This window comes from Sarcophilus harrisii, chromosome 6 (genome assembly GCF_902635505.1).
Source record: "Sarcophilus harrisii chromosome 6, mSarHar1.11, whole genome shotgun sequence".
Classification (NCBI taxonomy): Eukaryota; Metazoa; Chordata; class Mammalia; order Dasyuromorphia; family Dasyuridae; genus Sarcophilus; species Sarcophilus harrisii.
Genome location: NC_045431.1, coordinates 190,785,544 through 190,808,451, shown reverse-complemented (window position 1 = coordinate 190,808,451; position 22,908 = coordinate 190,785,544). Strand labels below are relative to the sequence as shown.

The 22,908-nt window shown below is 37.0% G+C and overlaps 1 protein-coding gene across 1 annotated transcript; it reads right to left on the bottom strand.

The window, feature by feature from the left end:
- Nucleotides 1–177: 177 nt before the first annotated feature.
- Nucleotides 178–22,800, bottom strand: LOC100916229 (transmembrane emp24 domain-containing protein 11-like). The gene is made up of 5 exons (XM_003773454.2): nucleotides 22,578–22,800; nucleotides 6,400–6,500; nucleotides 3,886–4,011; nucleotides 1,636–1,782; nucleotides 178–369 (listed from the first exon to the last, which is right to left on the bottom strand). The coding sequence occupies exons 1-5, from the start codon at nucleotides 22,705–22,707 to the stop codon at nucleotides 220–222; spliced, it is 654 nt and encodes a 217-aa protein (XP_003773502.1). The 5' UTR covers nucleotides 22,708–22,800; the 3' UTR covers nucleotides 178–219.
- Between the last annotated feature and the right edge of the window lie 108 nt (nucleotides 22,801–22,908).

Genomic DNA, 22,908 nt, shown 5'->3' with positions numbered 1-22,908 from the left:
AATGCAATAGCTTAGTTATTGGCTAAACTTTGTTTTTATAATCATCAATCATCATTTATTTGCCAAAGGGTGTTATGATGTTGGTTAAACAGATTTAATTTCAACTTTTAATCTCTCTGAAATTACCCAAGAAATAATACATATTTAGGTATTTTTGTTTTATTAACTTAGACATTATGCAAATCATTGTATAGTTTATTTGTCTCTTTCAACTGCATTTCAAACCAGCTTTTTAGCTATAAAGAAATCTTTAAGGGACTTCATTTGGAAAATTCCAATCGAGATAAGGATTAATATTTGAACAAGAGCCCACCATAAAACATTGCTGTTTGTATCTTCACTGGTCATTCGGAAATTTTCTTCACGTTCCTATGTGAGACAGGGGAAAAAGGACAGATTTAGTTTCATAAAAGTACATAAAAATGCATGCTATTTGGAGAAAAGGCTCTGTATAAATTCAAGACAGTTTTATCATCAGGCAATGATCTGTATGTATGTACAAGAACCCTATTTGATATTACAAGCTAGAGTGTGCTGCTTACCCAAGCATCAAAAAATGAGGTTCAACATTATAAAATATAGTACAGTATATTTCCACATGAAATATGAAGAAAGTAACATGTTTTGTACGATTTATTATTTATAACTAACAAATATTACATATATTCATTAATTAACTAGATTTTCCCTCTTCTAGGTCTCTATACGTCTCTACAGGGTCTGTATCTGTTGCATGCTACACAGTGGTTGTGCCAATACACATATTTCAGTGGATAATAATAATTATTATTAATAGCGAGCATTTATATGGCACTTTATTTTACAAATATTACCTTTTTTTTATTCTCACAACAACTCTAAAGGTAGATGCTATTATTATAATCCTCACTTTACAGATGAGGAAACTGAATCACTTAGAGGCTAGATGATTTGCCCCATTTCACACAGTTGGTAAATATCTAAGGTCAGGTTTGAACTGATAATCAGATTTCTTGACTCCAGTTCTTGATTACTACTCCTTGTACCTCCTAGCTACCTCCATAGAAGAGAGAAGCATGTGTCATTATTGTTGTGTTGTTGTCCTTCCTTCTTGAAGAGGACCATGACAGCAGTGAGTTGATACCATGACATACAAATGAGTTGTATGCACCACCCAGCTGTCTCCATAGTAAAAGGAGGTATGTGTTAATCTCTTGAGCTGATTTCTCCCTCCCTGCCCTCCTCTTTCCCAGCTACTGTGGTTTGTACATTCCAGAGCGGCTGAAAACAGGACAGAGAGAGGCAGAGGGAAAGAAAGCTTGAGCTGTCCTTGAGCTAACCTATTTATCCACAGAACTGTCCTCATGCAAAAACAATGATTGCCCACTTACAAGATGAGGGAATCTTATAGTTCATTGAGCTCAATCCCTTCATTTTAAAGATGAGGAAATGGAGAGGAGAGCCAAGCCAGGAGCTAAGCCAAGGGTGCTCAACTAGTAAGCACAGCAGTCAAGTATGGATAGAGCCAGTCAGGTATGAAAGGAGCTCCTGGAAACAGTGGGTTCATTTTCTCCTGGTCTCATGTGGCTTCTCTCAAGAAAGTGTACATAACTTGGTACAGAGAGAGAATTCCACTGTGCTAGCAGTCTTACCCACCCTTTGATAGTTCTGCTCTTTGATGATTTGCTCAATTTGCTCTGTCAGATGTTCCAGTTTGTAGCTAACTTCATTAACTTTGTCCTTTGCTTGAGCAATTACTGCATCAAGGTCATGTTCTCCAATTCGAATATCCAAGTGGATCCGCTAAATAAACAATAAAAAGAAAGTTTTCCAGATTTTTAAAACCACAGCTGACATTCAGTCCTCAGAATCTGGCCTCAGTGGAAATTTTTTCCTCTTTCTCTCCTTTTTTTCATTTCCTTATTTGCCTTCTGTCCTCCAAGATTTCCTTGGTTTTCTCCTCCCCTTGTTATTCCCAAATATACTATTCTTGCTCACATTTTCCACTTTGTTTTAGGAACAAAAGATGACATCCAATGTCTCCTTTACTCCCATCACAAGTGGCTTTGTCTAGGCCATGTCCTTCTTTGGCTGTGAGCTCCCTAAATCAGAGACTGTCATCAAATTTTTTAAATGCCTCTAGTCATAGACCCAAGCCCATAGTGAATATTAATCAAAGTGGCTGCTGTTATGTGAAAATCTTTCTTCACTAAATCATAGGATAATAGATATGAAGTTGTAAGGAACTTTTAGTGCTTGGTTACTACAAATTCCTTATAATATAGATGAGGAAACCAAAATCTTTCCATCTTCCATTTAACAAACAGTAAGTATGCTAAGCCCTGAAAATAGTTCCAAAAATTAACTTATCTCTGATCTACACTATATTCCATAGTTACAGATCATAATTTAGTCATACTTTCTCATTGTTAGTTAAAAAGCATTTATTAAGCACCTTCTATTTGTCAGGCATTGTATTAAGTGCTTGGAAAACAATGAAGTAAAAAAAAAAAAAAATCCCCTGCTCTCAAAGACTTCCTACTCCAAAAGGGGAGACAATGTACAAACAACTATCTATAAATAAGATATAGGCATGGAAATACTCAACAGAGAGAAGGTACTAGCATTAAGAAAGACTAAAAAAAGCATTTTCTACAAGGCTCATACATTTCCCCCTACAAGTCCTCTACAAGGGGCCAAATCTCCCTGAGGTCCATTCTCCCACTGCCCATTGCCCATTGCCCCGTTTCATAAAGGAGTCTCATTAAGCTCTTACTTCACTCCTATTCCACCCATTTTTCAGATTTCTCATCCTAAACAATAATCTCTCTCCATTTTCTAGTTCCTCTTTATCTATTGCCTTCCTACATTAAAATGTAAGCTTTCTGATAGACTGCCTTTTCTATTCATAATTAAATCTATTTCACTTATAAATTAAAGCTACTTTCTTGCAAATCTACTTCATTTGTTTTGAAAAGCAAGGACCAAAAAAACAACCACAGCAATCCTCAGTACTTAGTATAATGTCTGTCTCTCTCTCTCTCCCCCTCTTTTTCTCTCTCAGTCTCTCTCCTTCCCTCCTTCTCCTTCTATATTTTCTTCCTCTCCCTTGTCCTTCCTCTTTTTCTCTTCTGTCTTTTTTCTCTCTTTTTTCTTCCCTCTCCATCCCTCCCTACTCTTTCCCCCCTCCCTCTTTCTTCTCTCTGTTCTTTCTCACTTTCTCAATCAGTTTTCCGTTAGACTTCTTGATGAGACTCTAGGTATCAATAGCACTCATGAGTTGTCCATCCTGTACCCCTCATTCTCATTACATGACTATCCTTTTCTCAATAGTAAAAGACATTTATGCAGTCTCTTTTTCTTCATTTCCCATTATGCAAAAGTTCCTCTTTATAGAAACAATACATTAAATATCCATCTAGCAAACAGAAAGTGTTTGTAACCTACTCTCAGTGCCTTATTTCCAGCCTCCTTGGGAATGACTCTGGTCATGGCTTCCTTCACATAAGCAATGCAAGTCTCTTATCCAGCAGGTCAACTACTCTTGGATTCTTAGCAGAAATAAAGAATAGGCCATCATCTCTTCTGTAAGAGTCTGAGTTTACCTGAATACCTCTATGAATTCACCATTCAGTTTTCCTTTTTTTTTTTTTTTTTTCAGGCCTGAGTAATCACAGCTCTTTCAGCCATCCCTTAGAGTTATTTTCCAACCCTTTAATCAACTTTGTGGCTCTCCTTTGAATTCTTTCCAAGCTCCCCGGTTTCCTCTTTAGTTACTAAGCCCAGATCTGGATGCAATACTGGAAGAAATGTCTAACCAACCCTGAATATAACCATCCCAGCGTCATGCCTGAATGATGCTGTCAGGGGTTCCATTAACAAAGACATTAAAGGAACACAACTTACCAGTTTACTACCGCCAAAGGAGATGAGCTTTGTAGAATTAGATTCTAAGCAAATGATGTGTTCTCCAGGCGAGTGTGATGTGAATGTGAATGTCCCCCGTGGTCCATAGAGCCTTGACAATAATACCTATGATTGAAGTGTTTCAATGGTTTGTGAACCCATTTATAGAAGTGATCCTTTCCAGGACTATTGCATACTGTATTAGCCTCAGTATAAGCCATTGTGACTTATAGATCATACAACTAAAAGGAGGTCTCTTTGAAAGGAAATGCACGCACACACACACAACACACGCACACACACAAATTATCTTAACATCTTGAATAAAAAGCCAGCCTTAAAGTCAGGAAAACCTGATATCAGGAAGTGGAATTATTTCCCCTTTCCATTAATTTCTTGGCCATATTGCTGCTAGGAGAGTAATTTCCTCTCACCAACAGCTTCCCTAAAAGTAATTTGAATAGCACCCCTCTTCATAGAAATTTAAGAACTAATTATTGTGGAGAAACTGGGTTTTTTTGTTGTTTCTCCAGTAGCAGGGAATATCCATTTAGTTATGAGCCACACTGCCCAAGTTCCTAGGAAAAAGAAAACCATCAGGCTTTGTAGTACCCACATCTTAAATTGGTGTCAGTGATGGACTAGGCTCAGAGATCAAAGGGTCAGGATATTTCTTACTCCTAAGCAAGTTTCTGAGAGGCTTGAGTCAGCAGGAAATGTGTCAAGGAAAGCTTTTATAGCTGAGATCTCCCTTGTCAGAATCTATATTTGAGCTATGTAACAGGGAAAACCATGGCTCCTGCCAAGGTCATGGAAAGTCTGAGATATTTCTTTGTGCCATAACTAGATGCAGCCAGGACAGAGAAATATTGTTCTCTGGAAATAGGCTAGGCAAAAATATGGAAATATATTTATTAAAATAAGGGGAGGTGCAGAAGAAGTGATGATAGGAGAATTGTTCCATTGCCACCTCTTGGGAGCTATGAAAGACTGCAAATGGGCTGAAGAACTTTGGGAGACAATTCCTACCATATTGAAACCCTAATTCAGTGAGTAATTCCAAGTGACTGGGGCTGTCTGTACTGGCTTTTAGAAAAAGTGACTTTAGAAAAGTGACACTTATAAGTGTCATTATTTTCTTATAAAATGTGTTGCATTTTCCATTTGTTTTGTTTGGCACGAAAGCAAATCTTTTCTTCCTTGAGTTTTGTGACCTGAGAGTTTATAAGAAGAGATTTTAGGGAAGAGTTTGAGGAAAAAGCAATAAGGCAGTTGATGAGAAGTTATCCAACATGCACCACAACTCTCCAAGTCCTATGAGATTGATTGACAGGAGTCAAATAAAGATATTTGATCTAATTTAATCTTACTACTTATAAATTTGATTACCTTTTCCCCATAATTTGATGATAAGCAGGATTTAGGTATTATATAAACCAAATTTAAGACATTTAAAAAATTTCCATTTGGTCTCTATTTGGATCAATAGGTTTTTTCTACTTTTTACTCATAAAAATTCATTTCTGAAATTTGATATAGAGTATCCTAGAGAATTTTGGCAATACTTTCCTCATCTTTAGTAAATCTTTGCAAGACAAAACCTGGTTAGTTAAAACTATAAATTCTGGTCCTTGTTGCCACACATAACCTGTTGTTTATCATAGATGTTTAAGAAGCTTGAGAGGACAGGAAGACCATGAGAACTTTTTTTAAAAGGATCCCAAAGAGAGAAGTAAGAAATAACTTTGCCTCTCTGACCATAGTACATATATGGGACCATTCAATCTGGAGGAAGAGCACTCACTGTTTAGAAAGCTTAGTGTCTAGACTCTTTAAACCATAGTAGACAGAGAGGCCGTGGGTTATGAGTTCATTTACATAGCAGTACTACAAAATAGCAAATTTTATGTGTGTATATACACATATATATATATATATAAATATATGTATAAAGCACAAAAATGTGTATCTTAATATTCACTATATAATTATATTAAATATCTAATAAATATTGAAATTATACTTTAACATTTAATATACAAATATATTAGAATATAGCTACCAAATATATTAAATATAGCATTTTAATATTTGCAAAGCACTTTCAAGACATTATCTTATTTGATCCTCACCACAACTCTATGAGGGAATATTATTATGCATACCTTCCAGATGAGGAAACTGAGGCTGAAACAGAAGTGACCTTCTCACAGCCACACATAGTACATTCTGATGTAGGATTTGAATCCAGATTTTTCTGCCTCCATGTATTACACCATTTAGGTGAACCAGTAATAGATTTGAGTTATGTGACTCTTCAGGCATCATAGGAAGAATGGATTCTAGGGTACATATGGACAAAGATAATACTGTATATAAACTTGGTATCTCCCCCAGGTCTATGCAGAATTTTCTGAAAACACTTGCTAATCATTTGTTGAAGCATGCATAGATAATATCTAAGGTCTTAGCTTTAGAAATAATTTTAACAATGAATTGTAGAAAATGTTTTACCTCATCATTGTAAGTTGTAACAGTCACAAACATCCCTAAACCAGGAGCAGAGTCAAGGAAATCTTGACGATTTATGTCCCATTGTTCTACCTTGTAATTTCCTATTTAGAAAATACAAAAGATGGTTATTATAAAATAGATGTAAGCAATGGTAAGGAACTCTTACAGCCATAGTAAATAAGTCCATCATTTTCATTTCATCCAAATTACAAAATACAGCAGGAGTTTTTACACATCTCTTGGTGTACCATATTATATGATAGAATGGAAAAAGTCCCTGGAAGTCAGAATTCCAATCTGGCTCTGGGTTCTCCTTCCTCTGAATTCTCATGGTCTGTAGCTCTTTTATCCTTTTGTACTTGTTATTCTGGAGTGTCAGGTTCATTTAGCCGGAAGAAGTTGCCCATTCCACCAGTTTTCCTGGAGCACATGGTCTGAATCTGCCTTTTGCCCCATTCACAGTCTAGCTTGAAAATCATTTACTTTTTAAACTCTCCATATCATATCCTCCCATTAGACTAAGTTCCTTGAGAGTAAGGGTTATGCCATTTTTTTTTTCATCTTTTCCCCATCACAAACACAGAATCCTGTATAAAATGTTTGTTGAGACATATTGGGATTATTAAATGTCTTTTCTTTTCTCTTCACTTCTGAGCTAGAGGCTGTATGGAGTAGTGGAAAGAGTCTTGGACTGGAGGGGAAGTAGAGTTTGTATCCCAATACCCAAGTTTGACTCCTACCTCTTCCACTTATATTGGGTGAGTGTATAAGTCATTTCACCTTTCTCTGAGCCTCAGTTTATTCATCTGTAAAATGGGGGTAATAAACTTCAAAGGACTTTTGTAAGTAAATGGAAGCTTATAGTTCATGTTCGTTTAGTTCAGAATTTAACACTGGGCCCTGGTACTCTAAAAGGCATTTAACAAATGCCTGTTCAATTTAGTTCATTATACATCATTATTTTCCTGCATCTTCCCTCCCTAGGCAAATAGTAGATATTTAATAAATATTTGTTGTGTTCCAGACTCAGAGCTAAAAGGGGCCTCAGAGATCACTTAGATCAATAGTGTTATATTGTAATAAGGGACATTAATCTACACATCAGGATCCCTACAGACTACATAATGACTTAGCTGTCAAATGCAATATAATCTGTGTTTTATTATATTTTTGTTTAACTAAATGCTTCCCATTACATTTTAATCTGGTTCTGCCACACTTGGGCCATCTAGTTCATTCAAGCCCTGTGATCCCTTCCCTACAATGTTTCAATAAGTGGTCATCCAGCCTCTATCCAGTTCAGATCTCCACTGGCAGAAACTCCCAAGGTAGCTGAAATCAGTCTTTCTAATTTCCACCTATTGTGCCCAATTATGTCCCTGGGTATCTAGCAGAACTTGGCAGGACTAAAGATATTGAGAACTGTGATGTCTCAGCTAAGTCTCTTCCATTCCAGGACTAACACCCCTATTTCCTTCAGCCAATCAGTCCTCATCTAACATTGTAATTAATCCCATTGCTGTACTGGTCACCTCACTCTACACATATTCTGGATTGTCAATGGTCCTCCCACAACATAGTACCCAGAACTGAACTGCAGAGAGCCTCTGACTGAGGTAGAAGACTACAAAATCTCATTGATTTATATTGAAATTATAATCATAAGCTTCAGATCATTTGGGGGCCAAGACATTAAACACCTTCAATATTAACCTGATTATGCTATCATCTAGCCCACATCTTCCCATATTGTCTGCAAAGATACCATGACATAAAATACCCTCCAGAATGGGAGTTGTTGCCATTGATATGCCAAGTTATTAATCAGATAATCAACCAATATGTTCTGCATGTCCATCTGCTATAATATTTTGAAATGTTTGCTTCAAGTAAAGATACTTTTAGTTACTTTCAAATCTATATCTCCTCCACTCAAAATCTTTCCCTAATATTCCATTTCCTTTAGCACCTACTAACTTGTTGCATCCTAATACTGATACTGTTTATTAAAACCATTGTAATGAGGATGAATTGAATAGTCTGGAGATAATCAGATTTGTAGGAGATATGATCACACTCTCATAGGAAAGAGGGATAAGAGTTGTTGTGTTTGGCCACCGAGGCCAAACATTGGAGCTGTGGATAAAAGATTCAGGGAACGATTAAATAGTCATAGTTATACAAAGTGGGAAAAGTTGCCTTAAGATGGGGGTGAGGGCCCTTTTAACAGCAAATCTTCAAATGAGTGCTGGATGACCTTTGGCTGGCTGTAATAACATTCCATTACATTCATCCACCATCAGTTTTTCAGCTACTCCTTAATGGAGGGGTACTCATTTTGTTTCCAGCTCTTTGTTTCCACAAAGAAGGCCGATAACAAACATAACAGAGGAGATTCCTATTCAGGGAGGAGCCAGATTGTACTCATCTCTGAGGTCCTTTCCAATTTATATTTTGCAAAATTTTTCTAGGCTATATCATATCAGAAAAATCTTTTCCCCAGCTGTTAGTGCCTCCTCACCAGAAAAAACTTTCATTTAATTTCTATATATTTCATATACATATATTTTACATACTATCTCCTCTGATAGAATACATACCTACAATATATCTACATACACATATATACATATACACATATATGTGTATGTAGATCTGCATATACATATATCTCTTGTGTGTATATGTGTGTATATTTGTATATACTTCCAAGCATTCAAACTCTACTGCAAAGAGTGCAATTCCATTGGCCTGGCCACATTATTCAAATGCCAAATGTACACTTGCCAAAAAGACTGTTTTTTGAGAGAACTCACACGAGACATGCACTCACAACATAGTCAGAAAAAGAGATACAAGGATACTCTCAAGATCTCTTGCTTAAGAATTTAAGATACATATACACACATATACACATGTGTGTGTGCTGTTTTTAAAACAATCTATTCCATTACAGAGCTAAGTAAATGAACTCAAACTCTTTGGCTGCAGGTTCAGGGTTCTTTCCATTAACCAGGCAGTCAAATCAGCAGGGACTTTAGATAATTCTGGAATACTTTTAAATGATAGAGTCATGGTAGCGACTCTGCCTTTTGCCCCTCTCACAGCCTAGCTTGAAAATCCTTTACTATTTTAACTTTACATATCATATCCTCCCATTAGACTAAGTTCCTTGAGAGTAGGGGTTATGCCATTTTTTTCATCTTTTCCCCATCACAGGCACAGAATCCTGTACAAAATGTTTGTTGAGGCATATTGGGATTATTAAATGTCTTTAAAAATGTTACTTTATGTAACAATATTAATATTAGGTAAAACATCAAGCCAGATTAAACCCCCAAATGGGCAACAGTCCATGTGAGGCACTCTGGTAAAGTCTGGCAAATGACTGCTTTAGGTCACTTTATTGACAAAAGGTATTTTCTCATGAAGGAGGATTTGGAAGTGATGTTCTGTAACATGATCAAGGGAAAGATGGTTCTAAGGGGAAATGTGAGTCTGTTCATTCAACAAAAATTCATTCAGGTATAGTTTTTAAGAGACAAATTAATTGATCAATCAATCAGCATTTAAGTTTTCTTTGTACCAGGTACTGGGCTAACCATTGAAAATACAAAGATAAAGCAAAAAGAGTCTCCTGCCCTCTCAAGGGATTTTCATTCCAGTGCTGAAGGCCACATGAATTGAAATAGTTACATTCAATCTAAATATTATAAAAGTCCTCATCTGAGAAGTAGGTGCTGTTATTAACCTCATGTTACAGTTAAGGAGATTGAGGCAAAGGGAAGGTAAGTCACTTGCTCAGAGTTACACAGCTATTTAGTATCTGAGACTAGATTTTTTTCTAGTCTTCCAGACTCCAGTTCCAATACTTTTAGAGAAGATACTAGTAACCAGGGACAGGAGGAGATTAGTAATGACATATTGAAGAAGGAACCTGAGTCTTAAAGAAAGCCAGATGCATTTGGAAGTATATTTAGAAGAATTGTACATATTTAACTTATATCAGATTGCTTACTGTTTTGGAGAGAGGAAAGGGGAAGAAAGGGAGAAAATTTTGGAACACAAGGTTTGGCAGGGGTGAATTGTTGGGAACTATCTTTGCATGTATTTGTAAAAATAAAGTACTGTTAAAAAAAAAAAAAAAAACTTTTTAAAAAGGAAGCCAGAGATTTCAAGGGCCAGTAGAGAAGAGGAAAAACATCCTAGGTATGAGAGACACCCCAAATAAAGATACAAAATGGGAGAACAGCAAGTAGGTTGGAATAGCTACCCTGCAGATTGTGTGTGTGGGAGTGATGTCTAAGAAAAATGAAAAGGTAGGAAGGAGCCAGGGGGAAAGAGCTTAAAATGCCCAACAGGAGAATCTATACTTGATCCTAGGGGAAATAGGAGTGAGAGAATGACATGGTCAGAACTATAGTTTAGAACAATCATTTTGGCAATTATATACAAAGATATTGAAATACAGCACAGAATTTGCTCTCAAGGAAATTACAATTTACTAAACCCTAAATTTACTAAATGACAGCTAGGTGGCGCCATGAATAGATCAGATCTGAAATCGAGAAACCTCACCTTCTGGAGTTCAAATCCAGCCTCAGACACTTATTAGCTGTGTGATCCTGGACATGTCACTTAACCCTGTTTGCCTCAAATGTGTCATCATATGTGAAATAAGCTGAAAAAGAAAATGGTCAACTACTCCAACATCTTGCCAAGAAAACCCCAAATAGGGTCATGAAGAGTCAAACATGACTGAACAACAATAAAAGGAGTACAACAATTACTATCTAGTTTTCTTCATGACCCAGACCAGGCATCACCTCTTACAGATGCTAGGACTTCCTTCTTCCTTTCCCCTCTCAAATTATCTTCTGCCTATTTTGTATCTACTGCATATGTATGTGTATATGCTGTCTCAACTACAAACTCCTTAAGGGCAGATATTGTATATTTCTCTCTTTTCCTGTAGCATCTGGCTAGTAGTTTGTTGTTGTTTGTAGTTTGTAGTTTGTTTGTTGATTGACTTGAATAATAAGAAACAAGATGGCATAGTGGGGAAATGAGTCAAGGAGACCTGGTCTCAGTACTGCTTCTGACCATCTGCTCTGGTCAACACTAACACTCTGTTGTTGCCTATTTGCATTGGTGTAAGGAATTTCCACACCTGGAGTACCCTAACTGCTACTATCACAGAGGGTCTGGGGGAGAAAAGTAATAGTTCATCTTTATGCGGAACTTTCTGGACTTTACATCACATTTTCACCTCTCATCTTCTTTGCTCCAGTTCCAGAAGACATAAATTTGTCTGAATCCTTCTGCCTAGCCCCATCCTGTCTCCTCAGAAGCTTCCCTTGCCTGTTCTTTTTCATCATTATTTCCATTTCTATTGACCTAAAAATATGTTCAGATCTCTTCCTTCCTTAAAAAAAAAAAAGACCAAGCCAACCTTTCCTTTGACCCTGCCATCCTCTCAAGTGTTTCACTTTATCCTTTCTCTCTTTGGCTGCTCAGCTCCAAGAAAGAGATGTGTATACATACGCCCTTGCTTTTAATTCTTCACTTTCTACTCACTCCCTAAACCTTTGCACTCTGACTTCCAACAGTCTCAGTCTCCTGAAGCTGCCCTTTAAAGCCACAGACAACTTGAATTTCTGAATCCAATTGTCTTTTTCATTCCCCTTGATCTTTCTGCCAATTTCAACACTGCTGACCCCTCCCACCCCCATGGATTTTCTCTCATCTCTTAGCTTTTATAGAGTGCCTCTCTCCTGAGACTCCTACAGGACTACTTTTTGGATCAAATGTTTGCACAAAAGTATGAAGAATGAAATAAGTGAAATAACAACATAATTATAAATGAAGAACCATATGTAAATATACAATTGTATAAATGAAAAGATGATGAAAAGGAATCTGAATTTTGAGTAACTAAAAAAGTCCAGTAATGCTCCTGGAGAATAGATAATAAATATACTTTCATCCTTTAGGCAGAAAGATAGGGGACCGCTGGACAGAATATTGTATACATTGTCAGATATAATTACTACATTAATTGTTTTTACTGAACTGTTTCTCTTTGATTAAAAAAGAAGTTTCAATTCAGTGATTGGAGGGGAGGGTAGCAACATAAGGGGAACACTAAATCTAGAAATTAAGTGCCATTAAAAAAAACCATTAATAAAAGTTTTTTTTAGAAAGACCATAACTATTATTTACTTATATATCTCCATCCCAAAAATATCTAAGTAAAAGTCTATGACAAAGACATAAAGCTAGACAATGCTGTAGGAGGAGATGCCAGGAGACCCATAAAGGAGACATGTCATACTTTATAGCTTCTCATGTCTTTGTGACTCTCCCCTCTTTATGACTCACTATAATATCCTTAACGCAATAAATTAGAAATTCACAAGACTTCAACCCAAATAATTATCTTTTACATTAGCTTCCAAAAGCTACCAAATTTTTTAAGGAATTATTTATAGAGAGGACAATTCTGAAGTTAAGGGCCCTCCTCTGAGAAACCAAGATAATTTCTGGTACAGGAACCAATGGATTCATCCCAAAGAGTCAAGATGAGAATTGTGAGGTCAGTCATTTTGGGTATATACTATACCCAGCAGGATAGTTCTCTTGAATACCAGAGGTAATAATAATAATAATGATATGTCTAAATAGCAGCAAAGAACTTTATTTATACACATCCTGCCATAAATCTGAATCTTATGAAACATAGAGTGGTAGGTAATACATTATGATTTTATATTTATTTATTTACACACACATACATACATACATATATATACACACACATCAATTAAATATATAATTATATAGTTTATAGAAATATTTATAAAACAAAATATTATATTACTATATTTATCATTAATCAATATTAATTAAAGATATAAAATATCATCCCCAAAAAAGTAGTCCTGTAGGATACTCAGAGCTACATGAAAAGATGAAGCATAAAACAACTGAAAGAATAACATAATTATAAAAGTTATAAATGAATAACCATAAGCAAATATACAATCATATAAATGAAAAGATGACTAAAAGGAATCTCAATTTTGAGTAACTAAAAAGCCTGTAAGGTGCTTCTTAAGAGGAATAGGGAAGAATACAGCTTCTCCATCTTCAACTCCAAGCAGCTTTTCTGTGATCCCAGAGTTGAAATGTTAGCACCATCAGGGAGGCAGGGTAGTCAGAAAGAGAAACTGGGAATAGCAATTGCTGCTATTTCTCTCCAAGAAACACAGCTATCAATTATTTATTCATTGATTCATGCATTCAGGTCATCCTTTGGATCTAAAAGGATTCCATTCTGAAAGAATTATTTATTAAAATGGAAATACTGCTGAGAAGAGAAACTTTAATTATTTCCCAAGGTCTAAAAGCCAGCTAAGAGAACACATAGTATGAGAGTATTTTTCTTTTTCTTTCTTCCTTTTCCTTCCTTTATTTCTTCCTCTCTCCTTCCCTCCTCTCTCTCTCCCCCTCCCTCCCTGCCTTCCTTCTTTCCTTTCCTCCCTCCCTCCCTCCCTTTTTTCCTTCCTTCTTTTCTCTTTTTAAAAACTGTTTTCAAAGAATGTATTGGGCTAAGTGCCACAAAATATTAAGGAACTTACACTTAAAACACATGTTTGTCTCAATTTTTTGCCCATTGCACTGTGATTCCTCAAGGCAATGAAAAATTCTGTACCATGAACAAATTGAATTTGAGTATCAGTGTAATATGGCATGTGGGCAGTTGCTTGGGCTAGAAGGGAACACTAGGAAGAAGCCAAGGGACCCAGAAAGGAGAAAAGAGATGCTCTACAGAGAGATCTTGTTTTCACAGTGTTGTTGAGGACTAGACAGCTCCCAAAAGCACCACTGAAAAAAGGTGGTCCAAAATAGCCACTTAACTTCCTAAGTGTCTTTGCAGAAGCACAGGGAACCTGGATCTTATTCTCCCTTACTCTTGCTAATCCATAGACTGATCAGCTCTCTCCAGGGGCAAGTGACTCACCCCCCACATCACAAAGCTGTGGCTTCCTAGGAAGAATAGGGAGGAATACAGCTTCCCCGTCTCCGACTCCAAGCAACTTCTCTGTGATCCAGAGATGCAATGTCAGCACTACCAGGGAGGCAGGGTAGCCAGAAAGAGGAATTGGAAACAGCAACTGTTGCCAATTACTTTGTGGCTGCCTGCAAAGTCTGGTTAACTATTTCTGCTTGGATCTGATACTCAGTTTATTCAATCTATAAAATGGAGATAATGTTACTTTGTAATGGCAGTTTGTTGCCTATATCATCTGAGGTTGTATCAACCACATGAAGACATGGAAGATGTTTTTCTGGAAGACAGAAAAACTAGCATATACTTACCTGGACATCCTACATTTACCTGTTGGCACCCTCAGATGCAAATGCAGAAGGAGTTTTAAAGACAAATGGTTTGGGCTAGTCAGTGAATGGAAAAAGACAGCTCCCACTCACATGGTGGGTCAACTCAGAATGTCCAGGCATGTGACAGTTCTTCTTTCTCCCAGAAGCAGGTCCCCCAAGATCTTCCATGTAAGGGGGTGACACCATTTTACGTGGTCTAGACAATAGCCAAGTCTGCAATGCACTTATAATAACTACACTTGTTATTATAAGAAAAGGACTCTGTCAACCTTTGAGTGCTATTAAAATGGCAAGTATTATTATTATCACAGAATGTCAGAACCAGACTGATGCTTAGAATACAAAATGCAAGAGTTGAAATGGACCTTAGAAACTACCTAATCTAAACCTTTCAAATGAAAGATCTGGGCACATTGGGGGTAATTGCAGCTTAGCCCATTGCCTGGCCCATAGTTAGTGCTTAATGAAGGTTTGTTCTCTTCCTTCCTCATATAGGAAACCTGCCCAAGGTAACAAAATGAGCTAATGCCAGAGAATGGACTTGAACTTGAGCCTTGAATACTACACTACTCTCACTACATTTCTTATTTCTACAGTTTTGGGTTTTTTAAATAACTTTTTATTGACAGATTCTACAGTTTTCTGAAGATGATCCCCTATGCCAGCCTGGAAAAAATCTGGAGGGAATATAAAATACAAGAGGAGACCTGCTTTCCACATGGATATTAAATGTGTGGGTCAAGAACTTGCCAGCCTAAAATGAGGTTTGTAACCTTGACTTTTATTTCCTTACCTTTCCAGCTTGCAATACTGATAGTTGCCACCAGGTGGTAGTATGTAAACATACCCGACCCGGCCACAATTTGAGCCATAAAATTACAAAAATAGTTCTTCCTTTGAGTAACTTTTATAAACCTGAGTATTCAAAAAGCTCATAATAGCAAAAGTCACCCAGAGTGAAAGAGAAGAAAGATACCCATTCCTATTTCTAAAGTACTTTCCATTTGACCTCCACAGTAACTCTGAAGGATAATTAGCACAAATAAATATTATTATCCTCATTTTAGAGATCAAGAAACTGACACACAGAGAGATTAAGGGATTTCCCAGAATTCATACAGATAATCACTCACAGAGTCAGAACTTTAGTGTTCTGGATTCAAATCCACTGCGTTTATCAACACCATCTTTGGCCTTTTACTCTTTAGATTTTGTCACCAAATTCCCATACAGATGTCTTCTCCCTTTCAGTACCTCTCCCCTTATCAGTGCCTTTTATGTGCTATATCTCTCCATTAGAATGTATGCTTTTTGATATCACACTCTAAAAGAAAAGGTGATATATATATTCACACACATATACATTTTATATATATATATACAAGTATATATTTGTATGTATGTAGGTATGTATAATGTATGATGTGTGGAGGGAGCAGAGGGAAGTAGGGAAAATGCCTCATTTCCTATAGAAATTCTACACCTTAGATCAGTTTCCTCCCATAAAATTAAGCGTAAAAAGGAGAGGGATATACTTCTTATCCAATGAAAACTTAAACTATATAGTCAGATACAAGAGGGCAACGTGGTAATGGCCAGCATTCTTTATCCTAGCCTGCCTACATTCTCTAGACTATAAGATCCTTGCGGCCAGGAATTTGTATCCTCACTTTGGTATTTGTATCCTTACCTCCTAGCACAGTGTTTGGCATATAGGAGACCACTTTAAAAATACTTGTAGACTGATCATTTTCTAACACATTCTCCCTGCTTGAACTAACATTGGTAAGAATTAGTTGAAAGTCCTTCTAGGGGACAGTTCATAGATTGTAAAAAACACCAACTTTAGTTTATCCTGTGCAGAAAATTCTTTTAAAATAACCTTCTCTTTTGCGGTCTACTGAGTTAACATAAAGTTAGGACCAGTTTAAATAAATGAGGAATTAATTAACAGAGTATGATAACTATATATATATATATGTATACTCTGCTTAATATATACTATATATCTGTATATGTGTATATTATATCTCTATATGTATATATACATATGTACATATTTATTTGTTTAAAACCTATCCCTTTAACACCATTATTATTCTAATGATATTAGATGAATGTAAATCATGAAACACTGTTTTCAAAAAAAATCACCATTGTAGGTAACCCAGAAGAAATGGAAAGATGGATGGAGGGGTGGGTAAGTAATCTTCAGCATCTCATCAGCAAACACTTGGAGAGCATAAGGAGCATTAAAAATCAGAAAGAGATTTTAGGGATCATCTAATCTAACCCCTGCATTTTAGAGATGAGGAAACCAGTCCAGACTCAACCAAGTCATGTAACAAGTAAGCTAACCATAAAGACTAAGAAAGGAGAGGGAGCTAGTTGTGTCGTGAAAGGCTGGGAAAGAAACAGAATGGAACTTTTGATGTGAGGCTTTGTTCAGGTGGAAGGTAGTGTTGCACAGTAGAAAGACTGGCATTAGAGTAAGAGGACCTGAATTCAGATCCTGCCTCAAGACACAAACTCATGTGACTTTAATTCATCTCATATTTCCTAGACGTCAGTTTTTTTCTTCTAGAAAATGAGGAGGGTTGGATTTGATAGCCCCTGAGGTTCCTTACAATTCAAAGTTCCTATGTTTTCAATAAGCTTCTATTGAAATAATTTTATTTGTCCAGAGTCAGATACCTAGTAAATGGTAGAAATCTGCTTGGAAACCAGAATTTCTGATTCCAGGTCCAGACTCTTTCTCTTATCCCACATTGTTTCTTCCTTTGAGAGAAAAGACATTCTGGTCACATGGAGAATTGCCTTGGAGATTAGCTACCTGGCACACACATACATTACAAAGCCATTAAAATATCCTGCATTCTCTATCAAGCCTGTATTTCCCCGCAAACTGTGACTCATTTGAGACACTGTGGCAGAACAAGGCTGAGATTGATCAAGTAATGAGTCTCCGGCTATCTGAGTGATTACCTCTGGATCAAAGAAAAACATTAAAAACCACCCTTTTCTCTGAACCTCAGAGTCTTTCATCACAAAGTTATCTGGCTGAAAGGCAGCTGAGTTTGATTTAGCACCTAGGAAAAAAGGAAGGCTAGGAGTTGGGGGATAGGGGTGGGGAGAAGATTAGTAGGGCTTCTGGGCCAAAGGTTTCTTCAAGTGTCTAGGGTCAGTAAAAGCAGCCCAGCACAAGGTCAAAACCAAGAAGATGGAACCAGGCTTACCTCTCCATGTTAGATAAAATTATACACACACACACACACACACACACACACACACAAATATGTATATATGAATACATACATGTATGCATATATAAAATTCCATTTCTTCTCCAAATCTGGACCAACCTGTTTTCTGAGGTTCAGCCCTTATGGAGAAGGGACTAAAGGAGAATGTAGCTGGTGAAAGTGAGCTAAATGTTACCTATCCTTTTAGAATGATCTTGCAAAGTACATTTTGTTTTGAACTGAAAAAGAGTATCATATCCCTAAGTTATTAACATTTGGAGTGTAGTAGACATAATTCTAGCTGGAAACCCCTCTTGGACATAGGAAAACGAAGGAGTGATCACTCATCTACACCTGTTTCTCTAAACCGAAAATGACTTCAAAAGTATAGATTTAGCATTCAGGAAACATTGATTAAGCACCAAATGAGCTTAATTTCATGGAACTCACATTCCAACAGTGGGGTAACTCTTCCACATTGGTCATTATACTACATAGTGGTTTATTAAAAATACATTAGAGAGGGGTGACAAAATGAAATTCCTATGAATTTCAGACTTTGCAAAGTTTGTAGGTCCTCAGGGGCAAGAATAGATACATCAAGCATTGAGTAACTCATTCACAAAATCAGGAAAATAGCAGAGGCAATGAACACGTGTAGTCTCGGTATTTTGTTTCCTAGTTCATTTGCATAAGACCATCAGGAGAAACTGAGAACTAAAAAAAATTTGGGGAATTCTAAATTCCAATGCTGTTTGGTGATTGATTGTTGGGTAAATAATAATAAATAATAATTGGGTAAAATATAGCTTACAAAGATGAAGATATAGGGGGAAAATATTGGAAGATCACTATACGTTAAAGAGAGGTCTGTTACTAAACCAGGAAGCATGGTCCAAAAAAAGAGAGAGTTTATGTTTCTCTACATAGTTTCTATCTGGTTAAGAGATTTCAAAATAAAACAAAAAAGATCTTAGATCCCCGCCCCCCCCCAAAAAAAAGAAAGAAAAAATCAAATTAGAAAGATTTCTGTCAATTGCAGGCAGAGTTCCTGCTATTTTTGAAAGAATGAATCCCTATCCCAGTTGAGGGCTTTAGCTAAACCTTGAATAGGAAGTATTGTTGAGCAGAGAAATAGGCCAGTCATACAATGGTATGGCCTAGATGTTGCTCCAAGAGAAGACTGAACTTCCAAATCATTGTGCATAGTATGAGATGCAAAGAAAGACAGAAGACAGACCATACTATCAAAGATTTCAGAGTTTAATGAGGAAGTTTACAAGATAACTTGTAAACAACTATATACAAATATAATCAAAATGGTACAAATTGGAGATAATCAATAATTTCCTTTTGTGTATTCTGCTCTAGAATTTAGAGGGAATCAGGAAAGTGGGAGAATATGATCTGGATTTAGGGAAAGAATATTTTGTAGTCGTGGATCACTTGAGTAAATCCCTTTATTAAAGATTATATGAATCTCTGTCTGAGTGTTAATAGAAATTACACCAGTGGGGCTCAAGAGCTGCTATGTTAGGAGTCTAGCTATTTTACAAGGGTTACCCTCAGAACCCAAGTAGTAACAGCCTTCCTGGACAAACCCAACCTTCAAGTTTGAGTGCAAATTAGGGGAATTGAGGTAGCTCAGAGTGAAGTGAGTGGAGAAGTTAGAGGGTAAAGACTATAAAAAAGTGGTCATAAATTTTTTCTGGAAGGGATAGTGCTTAAATTAAAAAAGGTTGGAAAAGCAATGTGCTGCTAGATTGGGGGTGTTGAGGAGGCTTAAGTGTCAGATACATGGTGGCAATGGAAAACCTAAAGATTTTTGAGCTAAAATCTCAAGGCCAAAACCTAAAGATTTTTGAACAGGAAATAACCTAGGTAGATGTCCAAGGATATGCAGGTATTCAACAGATAGAGAGAAGAGAAGATCTCTCAAACAAAAAACAATATGAGCAAAGGAATGGTAGCTAGAGACTCAATGGTATATTTGAGGGATGGGGAGTTTTTCATTTGGGGTGGGCATATAGATTAAATGGAGAGGAGCAATATGAAATAAATCTAGCAAGGGAAAGTAGTGTGAGAAAGAACTTAGTAAAGTGCCTGACACATAAAAGACACTTAATAAATGTTAACTAATTGTTTGTTTGAGATTGTTCTGGACCTCAAATGCAAAGCAGAGAAGTTTGGGGGGTGGGAAAGGAGCTGCTGGCAAAAGTCACTGGGAAAATATCCAGATGTCTGAGGCAGAGGTAGGGGAAGGAGCTGGAGAAGTTGGGGCAGTGAGAGTAATTAAACTCAAGGTTCAAGGTCATTTATCATGAGCTTCTTTTCTGAGGTCTAGAATGGAAGGAGGAGTTCGAATTCAAAAGGCCTCCTATGCATCCTTTCTCTCTCCTCCTTTCTTCATTATCCCCCCAAGTTCTACATTTCTACCTCCTCTGCCATCTCAGAAGTCCCACTAGTTATCTAAAGAATAGTGGCTAGAACTCTCCAATGTAACCAGAGAGATAAATTGAGAAAAGAATATGACAATATTCAATGGGAGATTGAGGAGAGAAGAGAAAAACGTTATCAACATTTTTGAAAATATCACTAGACCTATGGCATGTTTTATTTCATTGCACTAAAAGCTGCAGATTCAATATAAACTCTGACTGGAATGTAAAACATTGTATTGGATTTTCTATAAAATTCCACTTGGGGTGATAGGAGTGTGATTCTTTCCCTAAAGGAAAAGTTAGCTCAACTGGATGGAATTGTGTTGGGCTGGCAGCTATTCTGAGGGTTCTATGCAAGGGCACAGGATGGGACTGATTAGGAAGAAGTCATTTGGTATTCAGAAAGACCCACTGATCTTGACCTTCATTTCAGGGGAGCTGACCACATGTGGTCAGATATAGTCCCACAGAAAGGAGGGATTTCCATACTCCAGGAGAAGTCAGCCTGCCTCAATAGCACAGCCCATGAATTCCCCACCCCCTCTATTGTCCTGAAAGAAAGAGGAAAATTCCAGGCAAGTGGCATGGGGGTGAAGAGAGGAAAAGCAATATTGATTGGCTCTCTCAATGTTGTGATATAGTAAGATAAATTCAGAGGTCATAGTATAGAGTTTGTGGAGGACCACCAGGGGAGGGAATCTAAGACATCTAAATTTTGACACTTTAGAGCAAAGCCACAGTTGTCTCACCCTAGTTATTGATCCACCATTGTGTCTGAACTTTATATGATAACTATAAGTGTGCACAAATTATTTTCCCCCCACGATCCTTCTCACTGTAAGTTTCTTGAAGTCAGGAAGCCAGGTTTATTCATCTCTATGTCACCTATAGTTTCATGCACTGGGCTCTACACACAATAAGCATGCAATAAATGTCTCTTGAATGAATGAATGAGTACTATCAAAAAGAACTGGGGATGCTAGTGAATTGCAAAGCAAATAAGTTAGAAAAATCTTAGGCCATATTTAGAGAGGCACAGTGTTTAAAACAAGGAGGAGTTATATGGCCATTCTCTTTTGAGTTATTCAGGCCACTTTTGGGGTATTGCATTCAGCTTCAGTGGTCACATTTTATGAACATAAACAAATTCTACCATCTTCAAAGGAAGGTGTTCAGAATGGTGGGACTATTGAAGATCAACCAAAGGAACTAGGAATGTTTAATCTAGAGAAAAGAAACGTTAGAGGAACCAATCACTATCTTCAAGAGGATAGTTACCTCAGAGATGGATTATCTCCAAAGGAGGGACCTTCAGAGCAAGAATAGAACAACAAAAGCAGATTTCAGTATGAGATGAAGAAAAGGCTCAAAAGTACTTTATAGCTGTCCAAAAGTATGTCCTTTTAAGTAAGTTTTCCATACCTAGAAATATTTGAAGGGAGGCCAGATGACCAGTTGTCAGGGATGCTGGGGTGGTGTGGGGAGGAAGGATAAGAAAAAAGAGCCAGAGAGAGCCAGAGAGACAAAGACAGAGTGAGAGTGAGAGTGAGAGCGGGAGAGCGAGAGCGAGAGAGAGAGAGAGAGAGAGAGAGAGAGAGAGAGAGAGAATGTCCTGCTTAGAGATTCTGGAAATATGTCTTGGATAGGAAAAAGTGGCAATGATGATTATACTGACTCAGCCAATGTATCCCAAATTAATTGATCTGTGCTCCTGAGAATTTTTCATATCTTCACTGTCATGATGGCACTTGGCACAGATATTTAATAAATGCTTGTTGATGAAATAATAAATGACTAGAAAAAATGTTGGGAGTCTTTTCTCCCCCATCATTTAAGTTATAATTAATGGCCTGAAACCACTCTTCCTGCTCCTCTCCAATATAGACCAATGTAGATTATTCCTACTGAGTAGCTCCTAATGTGACCCTGGGGAAATCACTAAATCTCTCTGAACCTCAGTTTATTTATCTGTAAATGAAGAAGTTGGAATAAATGACATCTAAGGTTGTTCCCTAATACTCTAAATCCCATCATCCTCAATCCATAAAGCCATATATGATATTCCTCTTTAAACAGGGGGAATTTAGCTTACCTGTGAACCAGGTGTCATTGGGGATATCCTCTATGATGCATTTTTCCTCTCTTTCTGCTACATGGAAATAGAAAGCTGATGACGTCGACAAATAGAAGCTAAACAGCGAAAGAAAAAGATGAATTTCCATTCCTTCAGCCTTCTCCCAATGTTCCTTCTACAATGGATCAGTCATCATTAAGTCTGGTCTCCTGCTAAATGGCCATTAGGTATTAACATCTCACTGGATAAGCCAAAGAAATTGATTTTTGTGAGAAATAACATGTGGTAGTGGCACCCAAGCAGGTGATTCTATTTACACCTACCTCTGAATCTTGATACCTTTCCAAAC

Excerpts from the sequence above, each read along its gene's own strand:
- LOC100916229 (XM_003773454.2), bottom strand. The coding sequence starts at position 22,707 with ATGGAAATTCATCTTTTTCTTTCGCTGTTTAGCTTCTATTTGTCGACG. Across the intron at positions 4,012-6,399 it reads TTACAACTTACAATGATGAG|GTATTATTGTCAAGGCTCTA; the intron begins GTAAAACATTTT and ends CTTCAATCATAG. Across the intron at positions 1,783-3,885 it reads CCTTTGGCGGTAGTAAACTG|CGGATCCACTTGGATATTCG; the intron begins GTAAGTTGTGTT and ends TTGTTTATTTAG.